The sequence below is a fragment of the Theobroma cacao genome, chromosome 2 (genome assembly GCF_000208745.1).
Source record: "Theobroma cacao cultivar B97-61/B2 chromosome 2, Criollo_cocoa_genome_V2, whole genome shotgun sequence".
Classification (NCBI taxonomy): domain Eukaryota; kingdom Viridiplantae; phylum Streptophyta; class Magnoliopsida; order Malvales; family Malvaceae; genus Theobroma; species Theobroma cacao.
In genome coordinates this window covers 3,917,824-3,940,445 of record NC_030851.1, presented here as the reverse complement: position 1 = coordinate 3,940,445, position 22,622 = coordinate 3,917,824, and the positions used below count along the sequence as shown (strand labels likewise).

The 22,622-nt window shown below is 34.8% G+C and overlaps 3 protein-coding genes and 2 long non-coding RNA genes across 9 annotated transcripts; 3 read left to right on the top strand and 2 right to left on the bottom strand.

Moving 5' to 3' along the window:
• On the top strand, window positions 966-4,298 carry LOC18607731 (probable receptor-like protein kinase At4g39110). The gene has a single exon (XM_018115389.1). The coding sequence runs from the start codon at window positions 1,443-1,445 to the stop codon at window positions 4,065-4,067; it is 2,625 nt and encodes an 874-aa protein (XP_017970878.1). The 5' UTR covers window positions 966-1,442; the 3' UTR covers window positions 4,068-4,298.
• Window positions 4,390-5,448, bottom strand: LOC108660930. Its single transcript, XR_001926659.1, has 2 exons — window positions 5,361-5,448; window positions 4,390-4,649 (listed from the first exon to the last, which is right to left on the bottom strand). It is a non-coding gene; the product is annotated as an uncharacterized LOC108660930 (long non-coding RNA).
• Window positions 5,632-6,358, top strand: LOC18607730. 2 transcript variants are annotated; one of them, XR_001926657.1, is made up of 2 exons: window positions 5,632-5,887; window positions 5,998-6,358. It is a non-coding gene; the product is annotated as an uncharacterized LOC18607730 (long non-coding RNA). The 2 variants fall into 2 exon arrangements; XR_001926658.1 differs by having other exon boundaries at window positions 5,646-5,887; window positions 6,001-6,358.
• LOC18607729 (SUMO-activating enzyme subunit 2) lies at window positions 6,524-12,416 on the bottom strand. The gene is made up of 11 exons (XM_007042035.2): window positions 12,304-12,416; window positions 12,112-12,201; window positions 10,852-10,935; window positions 10,546-10,764; window positions 9,581-9,682; window positions 8,959-9,405; window positions 8,645-8,874; window positions 8,286-8,379; window positions 8,018-8,200; window positions 7,752-7,849; window positions 6,524-7,185 (listed from the first exon to the last, which is right to left on the bottom strand). Exons 1-11 carry the CDS (start codon window positions 12,334-12,336, stop codon window positions 6,816-6,818), a joined length of 1,950 nt encoding a protein of 649 aa, XP_007042097.1. The 5' UTR covers window positions 12,337-12,416; the 3' UTR covers window positions 6,524-6,815.
• Window positions 15,654-21,755, top strand: LOC18607728 (protein CHROMATIN REMODELING 35). 4 transcript variants are annotated; one of them, XM_007042031.2, is made up of 7 exons: window positions 15,654-15,873; window positions 16,005-16,081; window positions 16,295-16,815; window positions 17,025-17,237; window positions 18,022-18,180; window positions 19,393-21,146; window positions 21,228-21,755. In XM_007042031.2, the coding sequence occupies exons 2-7, from the start codon at window positions 16,033-16,035 to the stop codon at window positions 21,229-21,231; spliced, it is 2,700 nt and encodes an 899-aa protein (XP_007042093.1). In that variant the 5' UTR covers window positions 15,654-15,873; window positions 16,005-16,032; the 3' UTR covers window positions 21,232-21,755. The 4 variants fall into 4 exon arrangements, with proteins under 4 accessions (XP_007042093.1, XP_007042095.1, XP_017971834.1 ...); XM_007042033.2 differs by having other exon boundaries at window positions 15,690-15,873; window positions 16,310-16,815; XM_018116345.1 differs by having other exon boundaries at window positions 15,710-15,873; window positions 16,002-16,081; window positions 16,310-16,815.

The window sequence follows — 22,622 nt, the reverse complement described above, 5'->3', positions numbered from 1 at the left end:
CTAACCTTGGATGGATCCGGTCGCTGTAATACTAATCTCCAGTGACGAGACTAATAAGCTTTTCATCTGTGTATGTTTAATTACTTTCCATTGCTTTCTCTGTTAATCTCGAGGTTATCATGCAAGCAAACTTAGAATTGTTAAATGGATTTTTGAGGTGTTAATATGGCAACTAGCTTGCTTCTCTTTTTAATTTGTCAGATTCTTTGAGCCCATTATGTTGATGAAATCAATATTCTTAATTAGAGTTTAGTTAGTCAACTTTTGTCGGGGATAGAAAACGAATGAAGATTAAAATTTGTAGTTAATATTCAATATTTTTATTTTATTTTTATTTAAATTTAAAATATTAAATATAAAATTATAATGTATAAAATATAAATAGTTAAATATCATATATAAGATTTTGCAAAATAGTTAACTATATAAATAGTTAAATAATATAAATAGAAATGAGAAAAATTGTGAATTATAAAGAAGAAAATAAAGAAAAGAGAAAAGAAAAAGAGTTGTTTGAGTAGAGTTTATGAGGTTATTTAATTATTTTTTATTTATACTAATCATTAAATAAAAAAATTATTTGGAGAAAATTATTAAAAATATATATATAATAAATACACTATCCTCCTATCCATTGATTAGTCAACAGTTTCAACTCAGATTGTTGTCTGTGTGTATCTGAATCTGATAACATATATGAATATATTCTTAATTGAATCGGCCAAATTTGTGTTCGGATGACTATCTGATATCTTTGGCTAGCTGTAGAATGTATGTGCTTCACTATAATATATGTTAGCATGGCACAAGTGATGAAAGACTTGTAAAAATGGATAGTTTAAATTATTCAATATTGATATCTTCATTACCTGTCGAGTTTAAATTTTTTTTTGGACGTGCTTGGAGCTAAGATGATATGGCAATGGCACCCCACTCCCCCAAAATAGAAGATAATTCACTGTATTATTACTGTTTGAGGGAATACATCATGTGAGCAGGTTGACAGTCCTGCAAAGCCAAGGGTGGCTAAAAATGGGTCTATTTATTACAAGCATTTCTAAGAAGCCAGAGTTCATCAGAGCAGAGCTTGGCTTCAGAAGCTCTCTCTGCCTCAAGCCTTGAAGGGAAAGAGGGAGAGAAAGAGAGGAATTGTTGTTGACATTGACCATGTCTAAAGCTTGTAAACCTTTGTTTTGTTGGCAGTGGCTAAAAATGGAGCCAGGAGCAACAAATGCTCAACAACAGAAAAAATCTTTCTCCACAAACATTGCCTCATAATTTGGCAAGGCGAAGTCCATCTCTGCTGTCAATTCCTTTTCCTCCACTGATATTCGAGGAAACAAAGTAACGAACTCCGGTTTCCAGATATAACAGCATTACCCTTATTTTTCAAAGATCCTTTGTTGGTTCATTTTTCTGAACATCCCTCTCATCCAGGAGGGATGGAGATAGAAAAGAAACCAAAAACATATCAAACCAATCTTTTTCTATCTTCCCTTTTGTCATCGTCGCCATCATTGTCATCGTCGCCATCGATGGCTATCCTCCTGGTGCTCCTCTACACCTTCATCTCTTGCCCCACCATTTTTGCCTTGTCCAGCTCCGGTCCCTTCACTCCCCAAGATAACATCCTCATTGATTGTGGTACCAACTCTCCAGCCACACTCCCTGATGGAAGAGTCTTCAAAACTGACCAACAAGCCTCTCAGTTCTTGAAAACCAAGGAAGGTGTTCAAGTATCTGTTCCCTCTGCTGATGTTCCTTCACCTTTATATCTAACCGTGAGGGTTTTTGTTCAAGAAGCCACCTATACATTCCAGTTATCACGACCTGGTTTTCATTGGGTGCGTCTCCATTTCTTTCCAATAAAAGCTAGCCAGTTTGATCTTCAACAATCAACATTCTCTGTCTCCGCAGATAAGTATGTTCTCCTTCACAACTTCAAGGTTGACAATAACACTACACGCATCCTCAAGGAGTACCTTCTTAACATGAATGATCCTACATTAACCCTCAAGTTTACTCCTATGAAGAATTCAGTGGCTTTCATAAATGCCATTGAGGTTGTTTCAGCCCCGGATAGCTTGATTGCCGATGAAGGCACTTCCCTTTTCCCCGTTAACAACTTCGCTGGTTTGTCCAAGTACAGTTACCAAGTCGTGTACAGGCTTAACATGGGAGGACCTCTGATCACCTCGCAGAATGACACGCTAGGTCGGACTTGGACACCTGACACCGATTATCTCCAAGACAAAAAATTTGCTAAGAACGCCTCTGCTGCCACAACTACTATCAAATACCCTGGGACTTTGACACCACTCATTGCACCAGCAACAGTTTATTCATCTCTTATTCAGATGGCTGATGCAAAAACAGTGAGACCAAACTTCAATGTCACATGGCAGTTAGAAGTGGATACAGCATTTGATTACATGATTCGGATGCATTTTTGTGACATTGTTAGCAAGGCACTCAATGACCTCTATTTCAATGTATACATTAATGGTAAAATGGCCATTTCTGGATTGGACTTGTCCAGCCTAACTGGTGGGTTGGCTGTTCCATACTACAAAGATATTGTGGTGAATGCTTCCCTCTTCACCAATGGACTAACAGTTCAGATTGGTCCATTGAATCAGGATACGGGTTTGACTAATGCAATTCTTAATGGCTTGGAGGTCTTGAAAATAAGCAACTCAGTTGATAGTTTGGATGGGGAATTTGGTGTTGACGGAAGGACGGGCATTGGCAATAAGGGCACAGTGGCTGCAGTCGGGTTTGCCATGATGTTTGGTGCCTTTGTGGGTCTTGGTGCAATGGTTATTAAATGGAAGAGGAGACCCCAAGATTGGCAAAAGAGGAATAGCTTTTCTTCATGGCTCCTCCCACTCCATGCTGGAGACACTAGCTTCTTGAGCAAGACCTCTGTTGGTTCTCACAAAAGCAACTTTTACTCATCAACCCTGGGCTTAGGCCGTTATTTCTCTCTGTCAGAGTTGCAAGAAGCAACCAAGAACTTCGATTCAAGTGCTATAATTGGTGTTGGTGGATTTGGCAATGTCTATCTGGGTGTGATTGACGATGGGAGCAAAGTTGCTGTCAAGAGAGGGAACCCACAATCTGAACAAGGTATCACAGAGTTCCAGACAGAAATCCAGATGTTGTCAAAGCTAAGGCATAGGCACTTGGTGTCACTGATTGGTTACTGTGATGAGAACAATGAAATGATCCTGGTCTATGAGTACATGTCCAATGGACCTTTCAGGGATCACCTATATGGAAAAGAGTTGCCACCAATATCATGGAAGCAGAGGCTGGAGATTTGTATTGGAGCTGCTCGTGGACTTCACTACCTTCACACCGGTACTGCACAAGGGATTATTCATCGTGATGTAAAGACCACCAATATTTTGCTTGATGATGCCTTTGTTGCCAAGGTTGCTGATTTTGGGCTGTCAAAAGACACTCCCATGGGACAGAATCATGTTAGTACTGCAGTGAAAGGCAGCTTTGGGTACTTGGACCCTGAGTACTTCAGGAGGCAGCAATTGACAGAAAAATCAGATGTGTACTCATTTGGGGTGGTTCTGCTTGAAACCTTGTGTGCAAGGCCTGCCATTAACCCACAATTGCCAAGAGAGCAGGTTAACTTAGCTGAATGGGCAATGCAGTGGAAGAGGAAGGGCTTACTTGAAAAGATCATTGATCCCCATCTTGTCGGTGCCATCAGTCCTGAATCAATGAAGAAGTTTGCTGAGGCTGCGGAGAAGTGCTTGGCAGAATATGGTGTGGACAGGCCTACAATGGGAGATGTTTTGTGGAACTTGGAGTATGCCTTGCAGCTGCAAGAAGCATTCACAGAAGGAAAATCAGAGGATGAGACCAAGTCATCAACCACTGCCGCTGCCTCCCCTTCCATTGTGGTTCCATCCAGCAGTTCTCCATCTGAAAACAACCGCCCAGTCTCTCATCCAGAGGACAACAAGGGTCCAGCTAAAGTTCAGGCCATGGATGACCACTCAGGAACTGCAATGTTTGCACAATTTCAAGGGCTAAATGGTAGGTAAAAACTGGGACATAACTACCATTTCAAGAAGCCTTGGGGCAGGCGTTTCTTTTCTGCCATAAAAAAAAAAAGTGCAAATGCTATATGTAACGATTATTTCATCTAAGCTCTCTCTGGCTCACCTCTCTTTCATTCATTCTTGTGTGGGGAGTACTCAATTTCGTAGACAAAGAGACTTCTACCAAAAAAAAATACAGTATCATGATTATTGTACTGGTGTCAGATTCAAACATGCATGCAGTACCATTAATCTTATGTGTCAATTAAATTACTATCATATGAAACATTAGCAGTTAGCAATTTTGTATAATGCTTTAGCATAGTGGTGTAAGTTCGTATTCAATTTACCAACAGTTTCAATGAGAATTGGTTCCAGCTGCAAAATTGTGTCAATAATTAGTTGGTATGACACCAGACAGATAATGCCAATTTTACATTGTCAATTGCACTGCCTAAGTTTTCTGGGTAAACAAATCCAGCTTTAAACCTCCAAAACAACCCTTTTCTTCTTACTTGTTGAAGGGTATAGTCTTCTGTTCAGGCTAATAACCATGTTGACATTGAATCTTAACTGCGGTGAAAACTGAAACCAGACAACCAAAGCTAGCATTAGAGTCTCTTGCCTGTGAACATTAACGTTCATTTAAAAAGGATGAGTGTTTCTTTATTAAAACCGAATTAATCGAGTTAAAAAAAAAAATTGGTTAAAACAGTTAGCTTAGTTCGATTTATTAATTCAAAAATAAATATAATTATAGAAATTAATTTGATTGGTTTGAAAATTTTTCTTTGATTAATTATCAAATTAACCATTTTGTGTACAAACTGTTTATAAGTTATAACATATATATATAATAATATAAACATATTATAACAATATTCTTTTTATATGATAATAATATAAAAAATTTGATTAATTGGATTATTAATCAACTTAATTCAATTAATTAAAATTTTAATTTGGATTGATTCGGTTAATTCATTTTAAAATGCAGGACTGAGATGATCATGGCTCATGACACCAAACGTTTCTGAGCATTCCACTGTACGGCTGGAAAACAATAATGCAGAAATCTCCTTCAAATTCTTTGCTTTGTGATTAAAATAGGATGGGAACAAAAAATGAAAAGAAAAGAGCTATGGCCTAAGGGCGGTGGATTCTATTTTTAGGTAATGGGCATGTTTCGTTTCTTTTTCACCATATCTGATCAGATTCAGGCCTTTTAAAAGGACATAAAAGCCTCAAAATAAATTAGGAATCTAAATACATAAAGGACCCAATATGAATTCTTACCTTTGAACTTTCAGTTTTGAATCAATTGTCAGCCATTGAAACAGGTCCCAACACTAGGCATTTTGAGGCAAACAAATTGCAGTAATATTCATTCTCCACCATCACCATTAAAGGAGAAAATGGGCATGGGTAATCTTAATTCTCCACCACCATTTTAAATTAATATAATGAAATTGGTGGGCGTTATTAGAAAGTAGGAAATGAAAAGGGTGAGAGAGATGCCTTAAAACCTTTTGAATGAACAAGAGGAAGTTTAGATAAGGATGTGGATGTCTGTGCTGTCAACTTGATTCTATCTTTTTGGCCTGAAATGCAAAGCAATCCATATTTGTAGAATCCTAAATTTCTACACCCCATGACGTGTGAGCTCTTATCCCCCATTACCATAGCTTTGACATAAAGTCCCCAGCAATTGACATTCTTTCTTCTGTCTCAACAACCTACTCTCTCACATTATCCGGTATGGAGGATCAAACTGAAAAGAGGGCTTTCGACATGGGAGCCTTGAGGAGCAACCTTCCCCAAAAGTAAGGATTTGATTTGGTTTGTGGCTAATCATGTTGTTTCTATCATTAGAAAACAAAAACTAATTAAAATGTTTGATGATTCAACATGATGGGTAACGTTTGTTGTTCAGCAGGCGAGGGTTGTCGAGGTATTACTCGGGAAAAGCAAGATCATTCGCGTGCATTGCAGATGTTCGTTGCGTCGAGGATCTCAAGAAACAAGAACATCCCGACGCGAAGAAAAGGAAGAAGTATTCAAATAAGAAGGAGATGCAGCTTTACACTCCTCATCCATGTCGTAGAGTATCCAGTTGCACTCATTGCGCTGCGCCTTGCATTGGCGTGTAAATATATCTGCTATCCGATTGTGAACATGAATTCAATTTACTTTAATCAAAAACAAAGAGAGTTTTCAGTTTCGCATTATATCCATCTGCAGAATGCAAGAATTGCATAATAATAGTAACAATTAAGAATTACCTTTCTTCTTGACGTGACCAACATGCCTTCATGCCTGGTGAATATGGCAATGCATTACATTCATTGCTTCAGGCTGAGAGTCATATGGAATCATCCCTGAAGCATGCCAAAGAACCATGATCGGCCACCTGTAGAAAGAAGTTCATAGTTTCTAGCTATCAGAGGAAGCAGCTCCCATTTAGTTCCAACATTGATTTCATTTCACATTGATGTTCAAAGAATTCTGAATAGTCGCAGCGTTACAACCCTCTGTTAATCTAAAACTAGGAGGAATACACATTGTTGCTACGCTTGTAAACCACAAAAGGGGAATGGACGTAACAATTAGTAACATCTAACCAAAGCAACATACTATAGACTCTGTCCTAACATAATAACAATTATGGCCTCCAAAAGAATCACCATTTTAACCTAATGATACAAAATCAGAGGTAAGATGCTGTCCACAAGCAAGATGATGTCAAACCTATTACAACCTTTTCTTCTTGGTGAGTGATTCCCAATCATCAGATATCATGAGTTCATCATCCTCATCATCAACATCAAGCTTTTCGAGTTGATTGTGATTTCGAGTTTCATCAGAAAGGCCTGAATGATCTGGAGTGGTGCCTTTCGAAACCTCAGACAATTTTCTTTTCGTCCCAGTAGCAATTTCAGTCACCTCTGAAATTTCCTGAATTGTAACGTCCTTCTTGGCCTCCAGACTCTCCTCTGCTGGTAAAGCATTGGATGTACTTTCACCATTTCCAATAGGCTTATTCTTGTCCTTATCAACAGGAGGTTCAACCCATCCAGAGAGAAGCATTCCATCAGGTTCCTTCTCCTCATCAAATTCTTCCCTGCGAGAATAAAGAGTAAATTTTATAAATCACTCTTAATATTTGAGGACGAATGCCCAAATGCAGGATAACAATTGATGCAACTTCCATTGACAATACAAGCATCATGTATAAAATTTACAAGCTGGCCATATGACACTCACACAAAAGCAAATTAGAGAAGGCATTCAGAAGCAAATAAAGTACATATAAAACCACCAACTTTGAGATCAGCCCGTACTCATCATGACTTAATAGTCTAATTATATGAGTAATGTCAAGAATCAGTAGAGAAAAAAAAAACAACCTTATTAATTGACATGCAATCACCAAAACAGATTATTTTAGCTAAATAAATTCTGTGATTTTTCATGTTTTAACCAGGGAGTAAGATACATATGCCAGGAGCAAAAGATGTAACCACTATACACACAAGTACACCACAGAAAAAAGAGAGGCAAAAAAGAGAAATTAATTTGATGAAGCCAGTCTAACATTCATCAGATATTTTTAAAGAGCCTTCTAGGGACAAAACAGAACAGGATTTTTAAATTTTTTTCATTCAGATAATCAAGGAAAAGACAAACCTATGCTTGATATTGATATTGCGTGAGAACTCCTGCTGAAGATCCTCGACAGTAAGCACAGTCCCACTAGTAACTGGAGAAGGCAGCTCGGATAAGGCCTGTGAAGAGAAATAAATCACAATCATCGCACTTCTTTTGTGCCGAAGTGTAAAAGAAAAACACCTGTAATTTCAAGATTTTGAACCCAGAAGTAATTGATTGTAGAAAGGCAGCAAATTTATATTGAAATATTTTATTTAAAAGCGAGGATAGGGGGAAAAATTTACTTTCTCAAGGTTTGCAGCATAAATTGCTACCATATCCTCTTCAAGATCTTCACCAACTTCATAAAGAATACTTGCCCCTTGCATAATTAGTGGAAAGTTCATGCCAAGTTTGGCTTTAACAATCTTTTCAACGAAATCCCGCAGCTTAGAACGATGAGTATTAACCTCAAGTGATAGAGGTGTCTGTTTTCAAGATATTACACGTACGTAAGTGTGATTTGAAACATTTACAAAGGAAATTCCATTCAAACAAGCATTTTAGATATACCTCTGAACAAACATAGCAAGACTTGTTAGGTTCATAGGGTTCCACAGGCATAAGAAGCATCTTTCTTGAAGGATGTTCTAGACAATATGTCATCCTGCATGGGCATCCAAAACAGATTAGAACTGAAATACAGCATAATTATCATAAAAAAGTAATTTGCACTCATGACGGATTAAGATGAGAAGTATAATTTTGAACAATGACAATGACCGCTATATATTACTTTGTACTAAAATGAACACAATAACATACACTCAGTACTTACGACAAAACTGAACTACATAATTACTTCGTATTTAAATCAAAAAAATATTCACAAGAAAACAAATTGAATAGAAAAAAAAGAAACTGAACTAGACCTGTAATTGTTGCTATCCTTTATTAAAACCTTAATTGCTTCAATCACGATCAACCCAGCTATGATAGCATTTGTTGTTGCAACAGCATGCACGATATTACCAGCAATACCTTTAGCTTCGAAAAGACTATGTAAAGGAATCCCAAAAGAAGAAGCACGAATATTTGCAGCAGCAGTAACAAATTCCACAGCCAATTGATCATCTTTATCAAAAGTCAGGTTCCCTATTTCCTGTCAAATGGTAAAATAAATCAGTCTAACTTGGTAGGAAGAGATGATCATTTAGTTTTTCAAAAGCAAGAGATCAACATTGACCTTTTCCCTCTTCAAGAAAAATAATCTCAAAGCCTCGAGGAAAACTCTTGAATTTTCTCCAAGGCTCCATACATCCTGAGGATTTTTCAAGCCCAGAGATGCCATGGCAGAGACGTCATCAGTTACACAACCTTTTTCCATGTTTCCATTCTGTTCAGATAGTTTCTCGGGCAGGACATCCTTACTATATATAGGCCGTGGTTTGTTACGGTTTTTCCACGTTTCTTCATTAGACAGAGCCACTTCTATGTTATGACCAAACACATGATCATATATTCTTCTTCCATATTCTTCGATATCTTCATCTTTTCTATATTCAAATACATCTGAATGTTCTGAAGAATTTGCAGCATCATTAGAGTGCACATTCAAATCATTTTCTAGATTCTTGTCCCCAAACAACTTTGCAAAAAGCAGGTCCTTTGCCCACACAATACAATGAACAAACTACAAACCAAACAATATGATTAGAAATTGTGGCATAGCAGTTTCATGGCAAACAACAAATAGATTTAATCATTATAGTTCTAGCAACTAATGGTTGCTGAAAGCCAATAAAAGCAAATGAAATCCCACCCTACCCCCACCCAAATAAAAATCTCTCAGCTCAATGAATGATTACCTTCGATGGAGTGCTTGTAATTGTACATACAGGATAAGTCTTTGGGGCAGGTTTTGGCTGACATTCATAGCATTCTGTTTTTCCCTTCAAATGTACAGTGACCTGCATCCAAGATAATTATAATCATACAAAATGGTCATCATCAGAACCATTCAGACAAATTAATAACATAACACTGAAACCAAGCAAAACAAAGAAGGGGAGTAACACCAGAAATATAATTTTATAATGTGTATAAGAGATAGAGAGGACTTGACAAGCAATAACACGAAAGTTCAAGTTTTTGAAGTCAAATAACAAACAATTTCAGTAGTCAAACATAGCCACGAACTCTAAGGAACTCTAACCTTCAGAACCTTAAGCAATCATAAGATTAAGTTACTAAACAAGTACAAAGAGAAACAAAAGCAAATACATGCACATGTTAAACTAGAAGTAAAGGAACATTTTACCTTTTTTTTACTGAATTAAATTGCTTAATGCACTGCATGAACTTTTACTCTAGTCAAATTTGAAGTTCAGACCAAGAAAACCAGTAACTTTTTTCGCCAATGGAGAAAAAGCAACCCATAAACTTTCAATCATATTTCAAAGATGTATCCCAGCATTGATAATATTTGTATAGGACCCATTTGCTAAAAAATTTTATGAAGCCTTCGATAGCACTTGCCAAGAGAAACAAGCTCCGTCCAAACAGAAACTTAAGATGCTACGGGAATAAGGTAGAAAAGGTCACCTGTTCTAGGAGTGAGTTCCTTCAATAAGTAATTCTTCGCATAAAATAATGGAACTTCAGATTATTGGTTATACAGCATGTAAGATCAAAATAAATTTATTGGATTCATACTCGCACAAACTAAGAAAAATTAGATGAAGCCTGACCATGAGCAATCCACACATGCAACCTAGTTGCAAGATGAGAATAAAAAGATTATTGCTAAAAGACATGTAAAAACCTAAATTACCTGTCCCAAGAACCCTGTGGTCCCACTTTCAACCAATGGTACGTCAGCTGCCAGGCAAAGACGGTTCACATGGCGCCTTGCATCTAAATTATCCAGCCCATTCAGAACAACATCAAACTCTTTAAAGAAATCCACATTGAAGCGAGACTCCTTAACATTTGCATGGTATGGTGTAATGCTTATATTGGGCCTGACTCTTAAGACTGCATCTCGAGCGACCTGATCAAAATATTGATGAAATATAAATCATCAACTTATAATTTCCAATGCAAGCTAACAAAGAAAAATGCTTTTAAATGTACTTGCCTTGGCCTTAGACTGCCCAACATGGGATTGTCGGAACAAAAATTGTCTATTCAGGTTGCTGACTTCTATAGTGTCCATGTCAATCTACAAGCAGATAAATATAATTGCATGAATAAGTAATTTCCAAAATAAAATACCAAATACTTAAGCCAGTAAATTAGATGCAAGCAATCCAAAAACAAAATACCAGCTCAAACCCCACATGATCAACTTCACTTCCAACACATAGTAACTAACATATTTTAATAATAGTAAAAAACAAATGAAACAAAAATTTTTACATCCATCAAATTTCCAAGTAAAATGATGATACCCAGGTACCATCCTTAGCACCACCTCCACCTATAGGATTGATACACCGGTAACTAGCACCCAAAACATCAGTAACTTATTATCAGCACTTAGCACAATTTTAGAACAATGCATCTAACTTTTGTATCATCATAACCAACCCCATCCCTAAACTGCTATGACCAATTCACGCCACTACAAAAATCAACCATTAGCATTGCTTCCAATCAAGCCAAACTAAAGACAACATCGTACTACCACCACTCAAAACTTCCACTATCTCCCCAGACAACGGCCATTTTGACAATATGCTTTCCAAGCATGATAACCTCTGTGCTGCTACCAATTTCACTGTCCTATAAAATGCACAAAAGCACCATAGGTTCCACCTTCAGTTTCAACATTACCACTACAAATCAATTGCATGAAAACCACCCGAATCTATTGTCGAACTGATTTTGCCCATGCCACCTAAAACATGCATCCAAAAATCTCCAGTAAACAAACTAAACCTCGAGGACAGATCACTGTCATCGCCCATAGAGACAGCAAAAAATCACTTTGCAACATTTTAGGATTAGCATCTCACTAATTAGTGTCACATTTCAGACATACTGCCGTTTCGATAAATACCATAAACAAAGGTAAATAAAAACTTAAGACCCATGAAAATTAAATAATTCCCCGTGAATTTTTTTACAAACTAATTTCTGCCAATATCAAACATAATTATGCACCCTAAGTCTTTAAAAAAAGAGTTTAACGTAAAAACTTAATTACACTGTTTAAACCCTAGCGCCAACTCCAGTTAAACAAAGAATTTAAAAAAGCAAAAACATAAACATAATAAATGAGTAGAACACAGAAGAAAAAAAACCCTACTCGTCAGTAAATAATGGGTAAAGTAAAAGCTGGGAAAAAATAAAACCCATTTTTAAGAAATATTAAACAGAAAGTCTATTGACTTACAATATGAATATCTTGAAACCCAGAAAGAGCAAGAGTCTTGAGAAGCTCACAACCAATCCCACCAGCCCCAACCATAAGCACTTTCGCCCCCTACCATTAAAAAAGGAAAAATAAAAGTTAAATTATACTTAAACTAACTGTTCATATTTCTCATAATTTTGCCTCTTTTTTTTTGGAATAATTATTTCGTACCTTTATGGCGGATAACTGTTCTTGTGAAGCCATTTCTGGAGTCAAGCCAGAGAGAGCAAGAAGAATAATAAGAAGAGAGAAGCAGAGAAGAGTGAAATGAAAGACGAATTTTCTTCTTTCTCTTATTTTTTATAGAGATTAAGAGAGAGAGAGAGAGGTTTTTCCGAGGTTTGTAGGGAATCGAACACGGGACGTGAAACAACGGCTAAGGGAATCTAAATGGCCGTGATTAGGAAAGGGCAGCTGAAGGAGCGCCAAAGGTCGAATAAAAAACGTAAAAAAAAAAAAGAAACAAAATACAACTTAAATTTAAAAAAATAAAATTATTAACAATTATAAAAAAAAAAAAAACCCTACCCCCTATTACTTTCTCTCTCTCTCTCACTGAGACCGAGAGTTTTCAAGTGGCTTGGCTTGGCCCCCGGCGAACAATTTGAGGCTTGAGCTCTGTGGATTTCGGTGGTGTTTGGAAATACTGTTTAGTTTACCCCTATTGTGAACAGAAGCAGACAATGCCTGTGTTTGGATATGCATATCAAAGTATCTTGTTTTGGGCTTTAACCGAGTCCTTCAATTATTATTTAGAGTAGTTGAAGGAAGACTGAGAAAGTCGGAAGTCTTTGTTGCTTTAATGGTGTACAAATGTCCAGCTCAATCATTTGACCAAATTTTATTTTTTTAAAATAAAAAAAAAATAAAGCCAATGTTTTGAAATATCATATTCCCCCTTCTCCATTGCATGCTAAATTTGATTTCTAATCACTTTTTTAATATATTTAATGTATGTATTTTATTTTTATAATTACCGACAATATTATAAAAATACAAAATATTTTAGGTAGTGTTTGATATTGAGAATGTGATACACATTCTTAATATTTAATTAATGGTACAACTATCTTAATTTTGTATTAACTTATGCAAAAGTAGTAGTACTACTTTCTTTAAAAAAGTACTTATTGCCTCACATTAATATAATTTTCTTTTTTCTAAATATGATTATGATTGAAAATTATTGACATCCTAGACTTATTTACTAAACTTTACCTAAGCAGCAACTTAAAAAGAAAATTAGTTATGGAGTCAATAATTAAGTCAACTTTGGAACCAATTGACTATAAATATAAGTTATACTTATGTTTTGGTATAATACAATGAAATTATGTGATATGTATATTTTGATTACCGATTAAGGTATAACACTTTGCTCAATTAGTACGTGACACATATAAGTAAGATCAATTTGGTTGATTGAATCATTATCAAATATGATCAAAATACATAAAAATGAAAATCTACGAGTTTAGATGAAATCTTTTTACTGTATTGAAATGCAGATAAAGTAAAAATATATATTTTTCATTGTCTAACTGAGTCAATGCTTGAGAAAATGCTACGAAGAGACTAACGAAATTCCTTGCACTTTCCGGGAAGTGTTGCTTTAACTTCAGCTAAAATTATATATTTTCTGCACGGTAAACCAGAGATAGAAAATATAATCAAATAATGAACCTTGGCCTTCAAGGATAGTGGTAATGTTTATTATGTCAATTTTGAATCCACTGCAACTCAATAATTTTAAAATTTTAAAATTAAAAACTTAAATGAAGTTATTTTTATTAAAATTAAGAAAATGAGGTTTTTTATTGAAATGAAAAGAAGAATAGCAAATGAAAAAAGAAAATTAATAAGCAATAGAGATAATTAAATATATATTATCTTAGTTGATTGGGAATATAAGAAATAATTGAAAATTAATAGTATCGTAGGAATTGAGAAGTAATGAAAAATTGAGATTTATTAAGCACATAATTAGAGAATTAAGAGAATATATCATTTTATTAATTATTTTAATTTTTACATATTTTTGATGAAAAATGAGATAAATAGTTAAAAATTAATAGAGATATAAAAGTGAGAAAATAGATATTTATTAGGTGGATATTTTATTAATTATTTTAATTATTATATATTTTTAATATAATTAATAATAATATTATTATAAAATTATAAGACTTATGAAAATTTGTGTTAAAACAGTGGTTTTACCCGAAAGTTGGTATTGTTTTGAATTGATCATTTAAGTAAATATTAAACATAATGTTTTTAAAAATTTTTAATTATTTAAAAAATTAAATTAATATTTTTCAATTGCATTCAATCAAAACCATGTAATTTTTTAAGCTATCACTTCATCTCATCATCATCTCTAACTAGGATCTTATTCAAGTCATTCCGCAACTACTTCAACGTCAATGGGATGTTAAAAAGCAGCATATTTTCAGCTAAGGAAATACTTTAACTAACTACATGGCTAATAAGGGTTTCGACACAATTAATGATTATGTGTTTTATGATGTTCATCATTTGCTATTTGAAGTTTTCTAATAAATGATATGTTGGAAATATGTTTTTCTTATTCGATTGTAATTTAATAAATTTTGATTCTTAGAAAAAAAAACCATGTAGTTTTATTATGAGTCAAATGTCATATAACTAACGATTTACTAATTGTTATTAATAAAATATCACTTATCATTTTATATGCACGTAATTTTAATATGCAGAATGAAAAATATCAAATGATTCTATCATCGTATCATATTATATTAACATGATATATTATCATTCATTATAATATGTCAACATATCACGTTAATATTATGTAACATAAAATACAAGTTACATTTTAACTAAAAAAACTTTTAGTATAAATGCTTATTTGATTTAAAATAAAAATATAAAATTTTGATTGAATATGATAAAAAATAAAAATTTATTTTAATTTTTAAATAATTAAAATTTTTTAAAATATTATATCTAAATATTATGATAAAAATATACTTTAACAATTTACTAGAAAAAAAACATCTACTGTACTAATTTTTTTATCAACTAAATTGGAAAACCTTGATTTATTTTTATCTAACTTTAATACCGATTGACAGTTTATACAACCTAAAATAAACTATATATCTAATCTAATAAATTAAAAATATAATATTTTATATAATTCGAAGCAAAGAATTTAAATTCCAACTTAAAATTTTGTTATTCAAGAAACGAATATTGATTAGGAAATGAGGGGAAACTATGGGATGTGAATGTGTATTGGGTCGTATTCCAGGCATCAAACAATCAGCCTTATGGGTTACGGCACGCATTCGTGGGACCAGTTAACGCGTGATATATTAAATCTTGGTTTTCTACGCCCACATCTTGCTTTTTGTTTCTAGGCTCACCACATGGTGCTTTCGTATTGGTCCACGTCATAATTCCTGGAGCGGAACTTATTTACGGAATTTTGTTACGCCACCTGTACATATCATACACTTTCTATCTCCGAGTCCGATGCACACAAGTTTTCACCCTTTTATAATGAAGCTGAAAAGAGTAAATTAAAAAATAAAAGAGAAAAGTCTACGGAACATGGCAGCAGGCTTCTCTGCTTCTCTCACACACTTCCTCTCCCGCTCGGCTGTTGAGGCAGAGGAAGGCTGAAAGGCTGCGACTAAAAGCGGACGTTGTTTTCATTGTTGTTTATTTCTTCAGTTCGAGCAGCAAAAAAATGTGAGTGCTTTTATTTTAATCTCTGCTCTAATTTGCCTAATTTAGGGCATGAAACTCTGATTCTAGAGTTTTATCTGTTTAATATTTTGAAGATTATTCCTCTTATTCTTCTTATGTTTCTCTCTTAGCAGCAGCGTTCACTTTCAATTAAGTGATTGAATGGAGTCTCCCCTGCCGGTTTTGCGAACAAATTACGGAGGCTCAAAAGGTATTTACATGCATTCCGTTATATTTGTACGTTCTTAATCTGTTTATTTCTTTGCCTAGAAAGTCAAATTTCTTTTGAATTTGTTAGTTGTTTCTTTCAATTGTGTAAACAGCAAAAATATAAAATGAGGACAAAAATGAATTTATATTTAATAGTTGGTTGCTTTGGCTTTCGTTTTTCGGAGTTTTACACTTTATTGTGTTTTGATAACAGAGTTCTATTCTAAAGGTTGTAAAAGGACGAAAATATCGCGTGATTCAAAAGATGATGACAGCGTGGCCACTCCTGGAAAACCACGGCATGAAACTGTCTCTCCAAATGTTGTCGATTACTCTGACCCATGTGCAGTCTCCAGTATGCTTGAAACCTTTAATACCGGTGGTAAATACGGAAGTGTTACAAAAGATTTAGAGGCCCTTATCTCTAGGAATATGCAATTGGTAAGTAAGGTGCTTGCTTTGCATCCTTGTCTTTCCAATGTGTTAGCGGATGTGGAAAAGAGCCCAAGGAAAGAGGCGTCACAGTTGCCAAGTCGACAACTTGCCCATTTGTCACGGACAAATTTTATTGACTTGGAAGACGAGTCTGCTGAAAGTGGCATCACATCAATGGCGTCACCTGTAGTAATTCTGGATTCGGATGATGAAGACAGCAGAAGTCGGAGGCCTCTACATCCTGTTCAGGAAATTGTACTGAGGAAGCCATCTGGGATATTACTCTCTAAGGAGATACCGGTATGTTGTTGTGCTCATTTAAATTTTTGGTTGTGTGTTTGAAGAAGGAGATAGGGATATAAAATGATAAAGCACTCTCTCTTTGTGTGTACTTGAGTGTGTTTTGAGTACTATGGTAGTGGGCTTCAAATGCTAAATTGTATGTTTCACGTTTTTTATTAATATTTTGATCCAATCTTAATTTGATTGGTGTGATCGGTGTATTTCAGGTTGGGGAGCCTAATGTATCTCAGGTTAGGGAGTCCATGGGAAACAGAATTTACAAAGAAGAAAAAGTTAGTCTAACCTGCGAAATTGGTATCAAGAAGGATAAAGGTGTTTATGTTGGTGTTGAAGAGGATGTTGATACTCAAACTGAGGCTGCAGATGATGGTTTGGGAGATATTTGGCAGGAGATGTCAATGGCATTAGAGTTTTCCAAGGTATTTTACACTGCTCATCAAGAGTAATTGGTGGATATCCTTTATCCTTTTATTATTATTATATCATCTTTACTTTATTTTGAATTGGCAATGAACATGCCTTTTTTAGATGTAGATTGTGTCAAGCCTTATTCTTTCTCTGTTTTGGGTTAACAACTGTGCAAACGCCTGAAGTAGTAGTTTTTGAATTCTTTTCTGAAGCTATAGAGATGACGAATTACTCATGGTTTGGGGTTTTGTGTTTAGATATGTTAGTCTGGTCTTTGGTCTCATTCAGACTGTGTTGGATCTTGTGCATTTAGATTGAAAGATGAAAAGAACACACAGAGCAAAACATCCAATGGCAAAGATTTCATAAGCAGATGATTTTGCTTGATGAAATTAGTACATTATCTAACTTTGCTCTTGCTTGATATCACTTATTAGTATATATAGACATGAAAGATTTTTTTTTTTGGAATTTTCCTTTTGTTATTTTCTTTTTGAGTTACCTATTTGCACTATGTTCTGATTCTAAACATCTTGGTCTTGTTCTTTTTCGTGTAAAATCGTCATCCCTATTTCTGGTTGTGTCAGTAGGAAACAACCTCTGACATTGTTGTTTCTATTATTTAGGTCAATTTTTTTGGGTCTGCTACTTGCTTTTGACCTTCATGGAGAATTAGAAAACTCTTGTTTTATGTACTGGAATTAGTTGAAATTTTATAATTATTGAACTATAGGCAATTAGTTATCCCCTAGCAAGTATTCCAATATTCATTATGACTTATGATGCTTTTGGTAGGATGGTTTTGAGGATCCATCATCAAGTGAACGCATGTCAGAAGATGAGGAGGATTGTGATCATTCTTTTGTCTTGAAGGATGATCTTGGTTATGTTTGTCGCATTTGCGGGGTAATCGAGAGAGGAATTGAGACTATAATTGACATCCAGTATAACAAGGTAAGTCATTCTTCTGATCATTCATCTCAATCTTATGCTATTGAGCAGTATAATTGTCCAACATGGTGCTACAAATTAAGTTTTAAATATCTGTGATTTGATTCTATCTTTATATGCTTGACCTCGGTATAAAAATTTGGAAGAGCAGGATATAGTCAATAGTCAGTAGGATGAACTGAACTGAAGGTAGTGTGCATACTTAATTTGTAGAGGGACCCTGTTGTCAGGCAAAAGTTGCCAAAAGAGTAACCTTTTTTGCCTGCTGTACCTTCAGTGCTTTTTCCCAAGCTACTTACTGCATGCAGACATACATGCAATACATTCAGAAATAGATATATATTGAGCTTATATAGTAATGAAAGCAGATTTTAATATAGCTTACACCAACGTTTAGGTAGCACCACCTTTATGTCATCCTGGATGTGCTGAGATAGTTGTGCATGTGTTTCACGTGTTTTAGTGATTTCATTAGTTGGCCATGAGTTTTTCTCTGTAAAACTTAGCTCAGGCATCAGTGGCACCAACAAAATGTTTCAAGTTTTATTGAACTTAACTGGGATAAAAGCAAAAGGGTCAACCGAAGTTGAGTATTGGTATAGAATGCTTGAAGTAAAGACAGCACAGCCAATTTATTATGGTTCTCTCTTTCTAGTAACATTTTTTTTTTTTGGTTTTGGAAATGTGGTTGTTTTAGATGAGCCAACAATCTAGCAAACCTGGCTCAGTTTTCTCTTCTATCTCCTTGAAGTGATCTTTGAAGCTATTTCGTAAGTGAGTGGCTTGCTTCTAAGAATACTTTGGCTGAGATCTTCTGTTTTACTGTAAAGACCAGTCTATAGCATGGATCTTTATCCATGTAAGACTCAGTAGACCTGCTAATATAAGGTCAACTGGGTCTATTAGTTGGGGTGGAAAATGAGGTCAAACTAAGGCATTTTGATTCTATTGTCACATTTGGAGGGGCCTTGTGTTGCCTCATTTAGTTTTCATCTTATTAGTACATGCACACATTCAGATTTGGGTTGATTTAATGGTTATGGCAGTGTTGCTGTTATATGCATTAAATAACACAGGCTCAGGTTTTCTTTTCTCGAAATTGTGTTTGTCTGTTCAGGTTTGGTTAAATCCAACTAATTGGCCTTATCAGCATGTTTCCTGGCTGAAAAATTCATTGTCTGATATTTTTACATTTTAACTTTTCAATTGATCCAGGTCAAAAGGAGTACACATACTTATGCATTAGAGCCACGGAATGCCAAAAATAGAGAGTCAACTGAAACCGTTGGAGTGAATTTTTCTGAAGATGATTTAACAGTAACGGACATATCTGCTCATCCGAGGCATTTGAAGCAGATGAAACCTCACCAACTAGAAGGTTTTAATTTTCTTCTGAGCAATTTGGTGACAGATAACCCTGGGGGTTGCATCTTGGCCCATGCGCCTGGATCCGGAAAGACATTCATGATAATTAGCTTCATGCAGAGTTTTCTAGCCAAATATCCACATGCTAAGCCACTAGTTGTGCTTCCAAAAGGTATCTTGGCTACATGGAAAAAGGAGTTTGAAACATGGCAAGTAGAGGATATGCCACTGCTTGATTTCTACACTGTGAAAGCAGATACCAGGTTGCAGCAATTGGATGTCTTAAAAAAGTGGGTTGAGTGCAAGAGTATCCTTTTTCTCGGATACAAACAATTCTCTACAATTATTTGTGATGGTGGATTTAGCCAGACCTCAATTTCCTGCCAAGAGATACTCTTACGAGCACCGTCAATTCTAATTTTGGATGAAGGGCATACACCAAGGAATGAGAACACTGATGTGTTGCAATCTCTTGCAAAAGTGCAAACCGCTCGAAAAGTTGTACTTTCTGGAACCCTCTATCAGAATCATGTGAAAGAGGTATTTAACATATTAAACCTAGTTCGACCAAAGTTTCTTCGGTTGGACACTTCCAAATCAGTAATTAAGAAGATAATGAGCAAGGTTCATATATCAGGAGTCAGGAAGCAGTTGAAAGCTGGAGCAGATGCAGCTTTTTATGATTTGGTGGAGCACACACTGCAGAAGGATGAAAATTTTGAGAGGAAAGTCTCAGTAATACATGATCTACGTGAGATGACCAGCAAAGTCCTTCATTACTACAAAGGAGATTTCTTGGATGAGCTTCCTGGTCTTGTTGATTTCACTGTAGTACTCGGTCTTAGTCCCAGACAGAAGGATGAAGTTCAGAAGTTAAAAAGGTTTCAAAGGAAGTTCAAAATTTCATCTGTTGGTAGTGCTGTTTATCTACATCCAAAACTGAATTCTTTCTCTGAGAATTCCGTCATGACAGATGATAAGATGGATGACTTGTTGGACAAATTAGATGTCAAAGAGGGAGTCAAAGCAAAATTTTTTCTTAATATGATAAATTTGTGTGAGTCAGCTGGTGAGAAGCTCCTTGTTTTTAGTCAGTATCTCATACCCTTGAAATTTTTGGAGAGATTGTGTGTGAAAATGAAGGGCTGGCATCCAGGAATTGAGATTTTTTCTATCTCGGGTGAATCAAGCTCTGACCATCGAGAGTTGTCTATGGAGCGCTTCAACAACTCTCCTGATGCTAAAGTTTTCTTTGGATCTATTAAGGCTTGTGGAGAAGGAATTTCTTTGGTGGGGGCATCCCGAGTTATAATCTTGGATGTTCATCTTAATCCATCTGTGACCCGCCAAGCTGTTGGCCGTGCATTTCGTCCTGGTCAGAAGAAGAAAGTGTATGCATATAGACTGATTGCTGGTGAATCTCCTGAAGAGGAGGATCATAGTACTTGTTTCAAGAAGGAATTAATTGCAAAGATGTGGTTTGAGTGGAACAAGTATTGTGGCAACCGAGATTTTGAAATGGAGACTGTTGATGTGAATGAGTGCAATGATCTGTTTCTGGAAAGTCCTTTGTTGAGGGAAGATATTAAGATTCTGTACAAAAGGTTAGTCTTTTTATTCAACATCATTCTGATTTATTTTCTCTTAGTTCTTGCATTCCAACTTCTATTCTCTGTATTTTTCAGGTAGATGCTGGGACCGTAGAGCTGAGACTGACATGGGCACAATAAGTATTGAGCTTTTTCCTTGTTTGGCACAAGTAATTTCTTGCTTCTTTATGTAGCCATTCAGTCCTTGGTTATGTTTCTTGGTTGATATACTTTTGAAAGCTGTGTAGGCTCATTGCTTGAAAGCAGTGTTAGGTAAATTTGATGGTAAAGAAATGAGAATGACCTATTTTTGACAGCAGTCAGTGGCTTTTCCGTTTCTTTGAGCCTAGGAGGCCTTAGAACATATCCATAACGAAGCCAGGAATCATCAACTAGATGCTTACTTTAGTGCATGACAGTTTTTTGAACTACTTTTGTAAAGCTGCAAATCTTTGTGCAAGCAGTTTTCTATGACTGTTTATAGAACCATCCTCACCTCTGATGCAGGCCTGTGTAAATGCTACTTTGAATTTAACGAGATGAAAATTGTAAATTGTGCTTTCCGAACGTTCTGGTTGACCAAAGGTTCTTTCTAATTCCATATAGTAGAAATTTTACAGGGAATTTTCAGTTTTTTGGGTTCCCTTGTGATATTATCATGCAGTTGCTTCTTTGAATGCATGCTTTCACCTGTTCCCTCCGGTGTTACATGCTATATATTAAGGAACTGATATAATCAAGGGATGACTGCAGTTGGTTTTTGGGTGTCTGATGAGGTACTAGGGAAGCTTGTAATGTGTCTAATTAAATTACATTAGAATATGTATTTTGTAATAAATCACTGTAATATAAGATTGCAATGTAATCAATGGACGTAATGTGATTGCAGTTTAAAATTAATGCAATTAGTTTATATTACACTCTGCAATGTTATTAAAAATATGTATTTAAATGTTGTTATTTTGTTAAAAATATTTTATAATGTTATAATTTATTTTTTTATATAGATTTTGAGGAGTGTTTTTTTATTATTCTGTATAGTTACAGTAATTGTCAATAAAATTTATATTATTTTTAAAAAAATTAAAATAAAATATGTAATATAAAAAATTACATTAAAAATAACAATAAAATATATAAAATCATAATAAAAATATATGATAATTAAAAATATATTTTAAAAATTTTATTATATAAAAATTAATAATAAAAAATATAAGTATATTAAATTTATATTTTAATTAATAAGGGTAATTTTAAAAATTGATAGTACATTTTAAATAAAATATTTATAAATTAAATATTGTAATGTTTTTTTAGCATTTAAATTATTATTTTGTTTATATACTAAATATATTGATTGTACTTTTAATTATTTGTTTAAGTGTGCGTTAAATAAATGATGATAATTTATGACTGATGAATCTCGTAAGTCAACGATGACTAAAAATATTATTTATATATATATATATATAAAAGTAACAGAAGGAA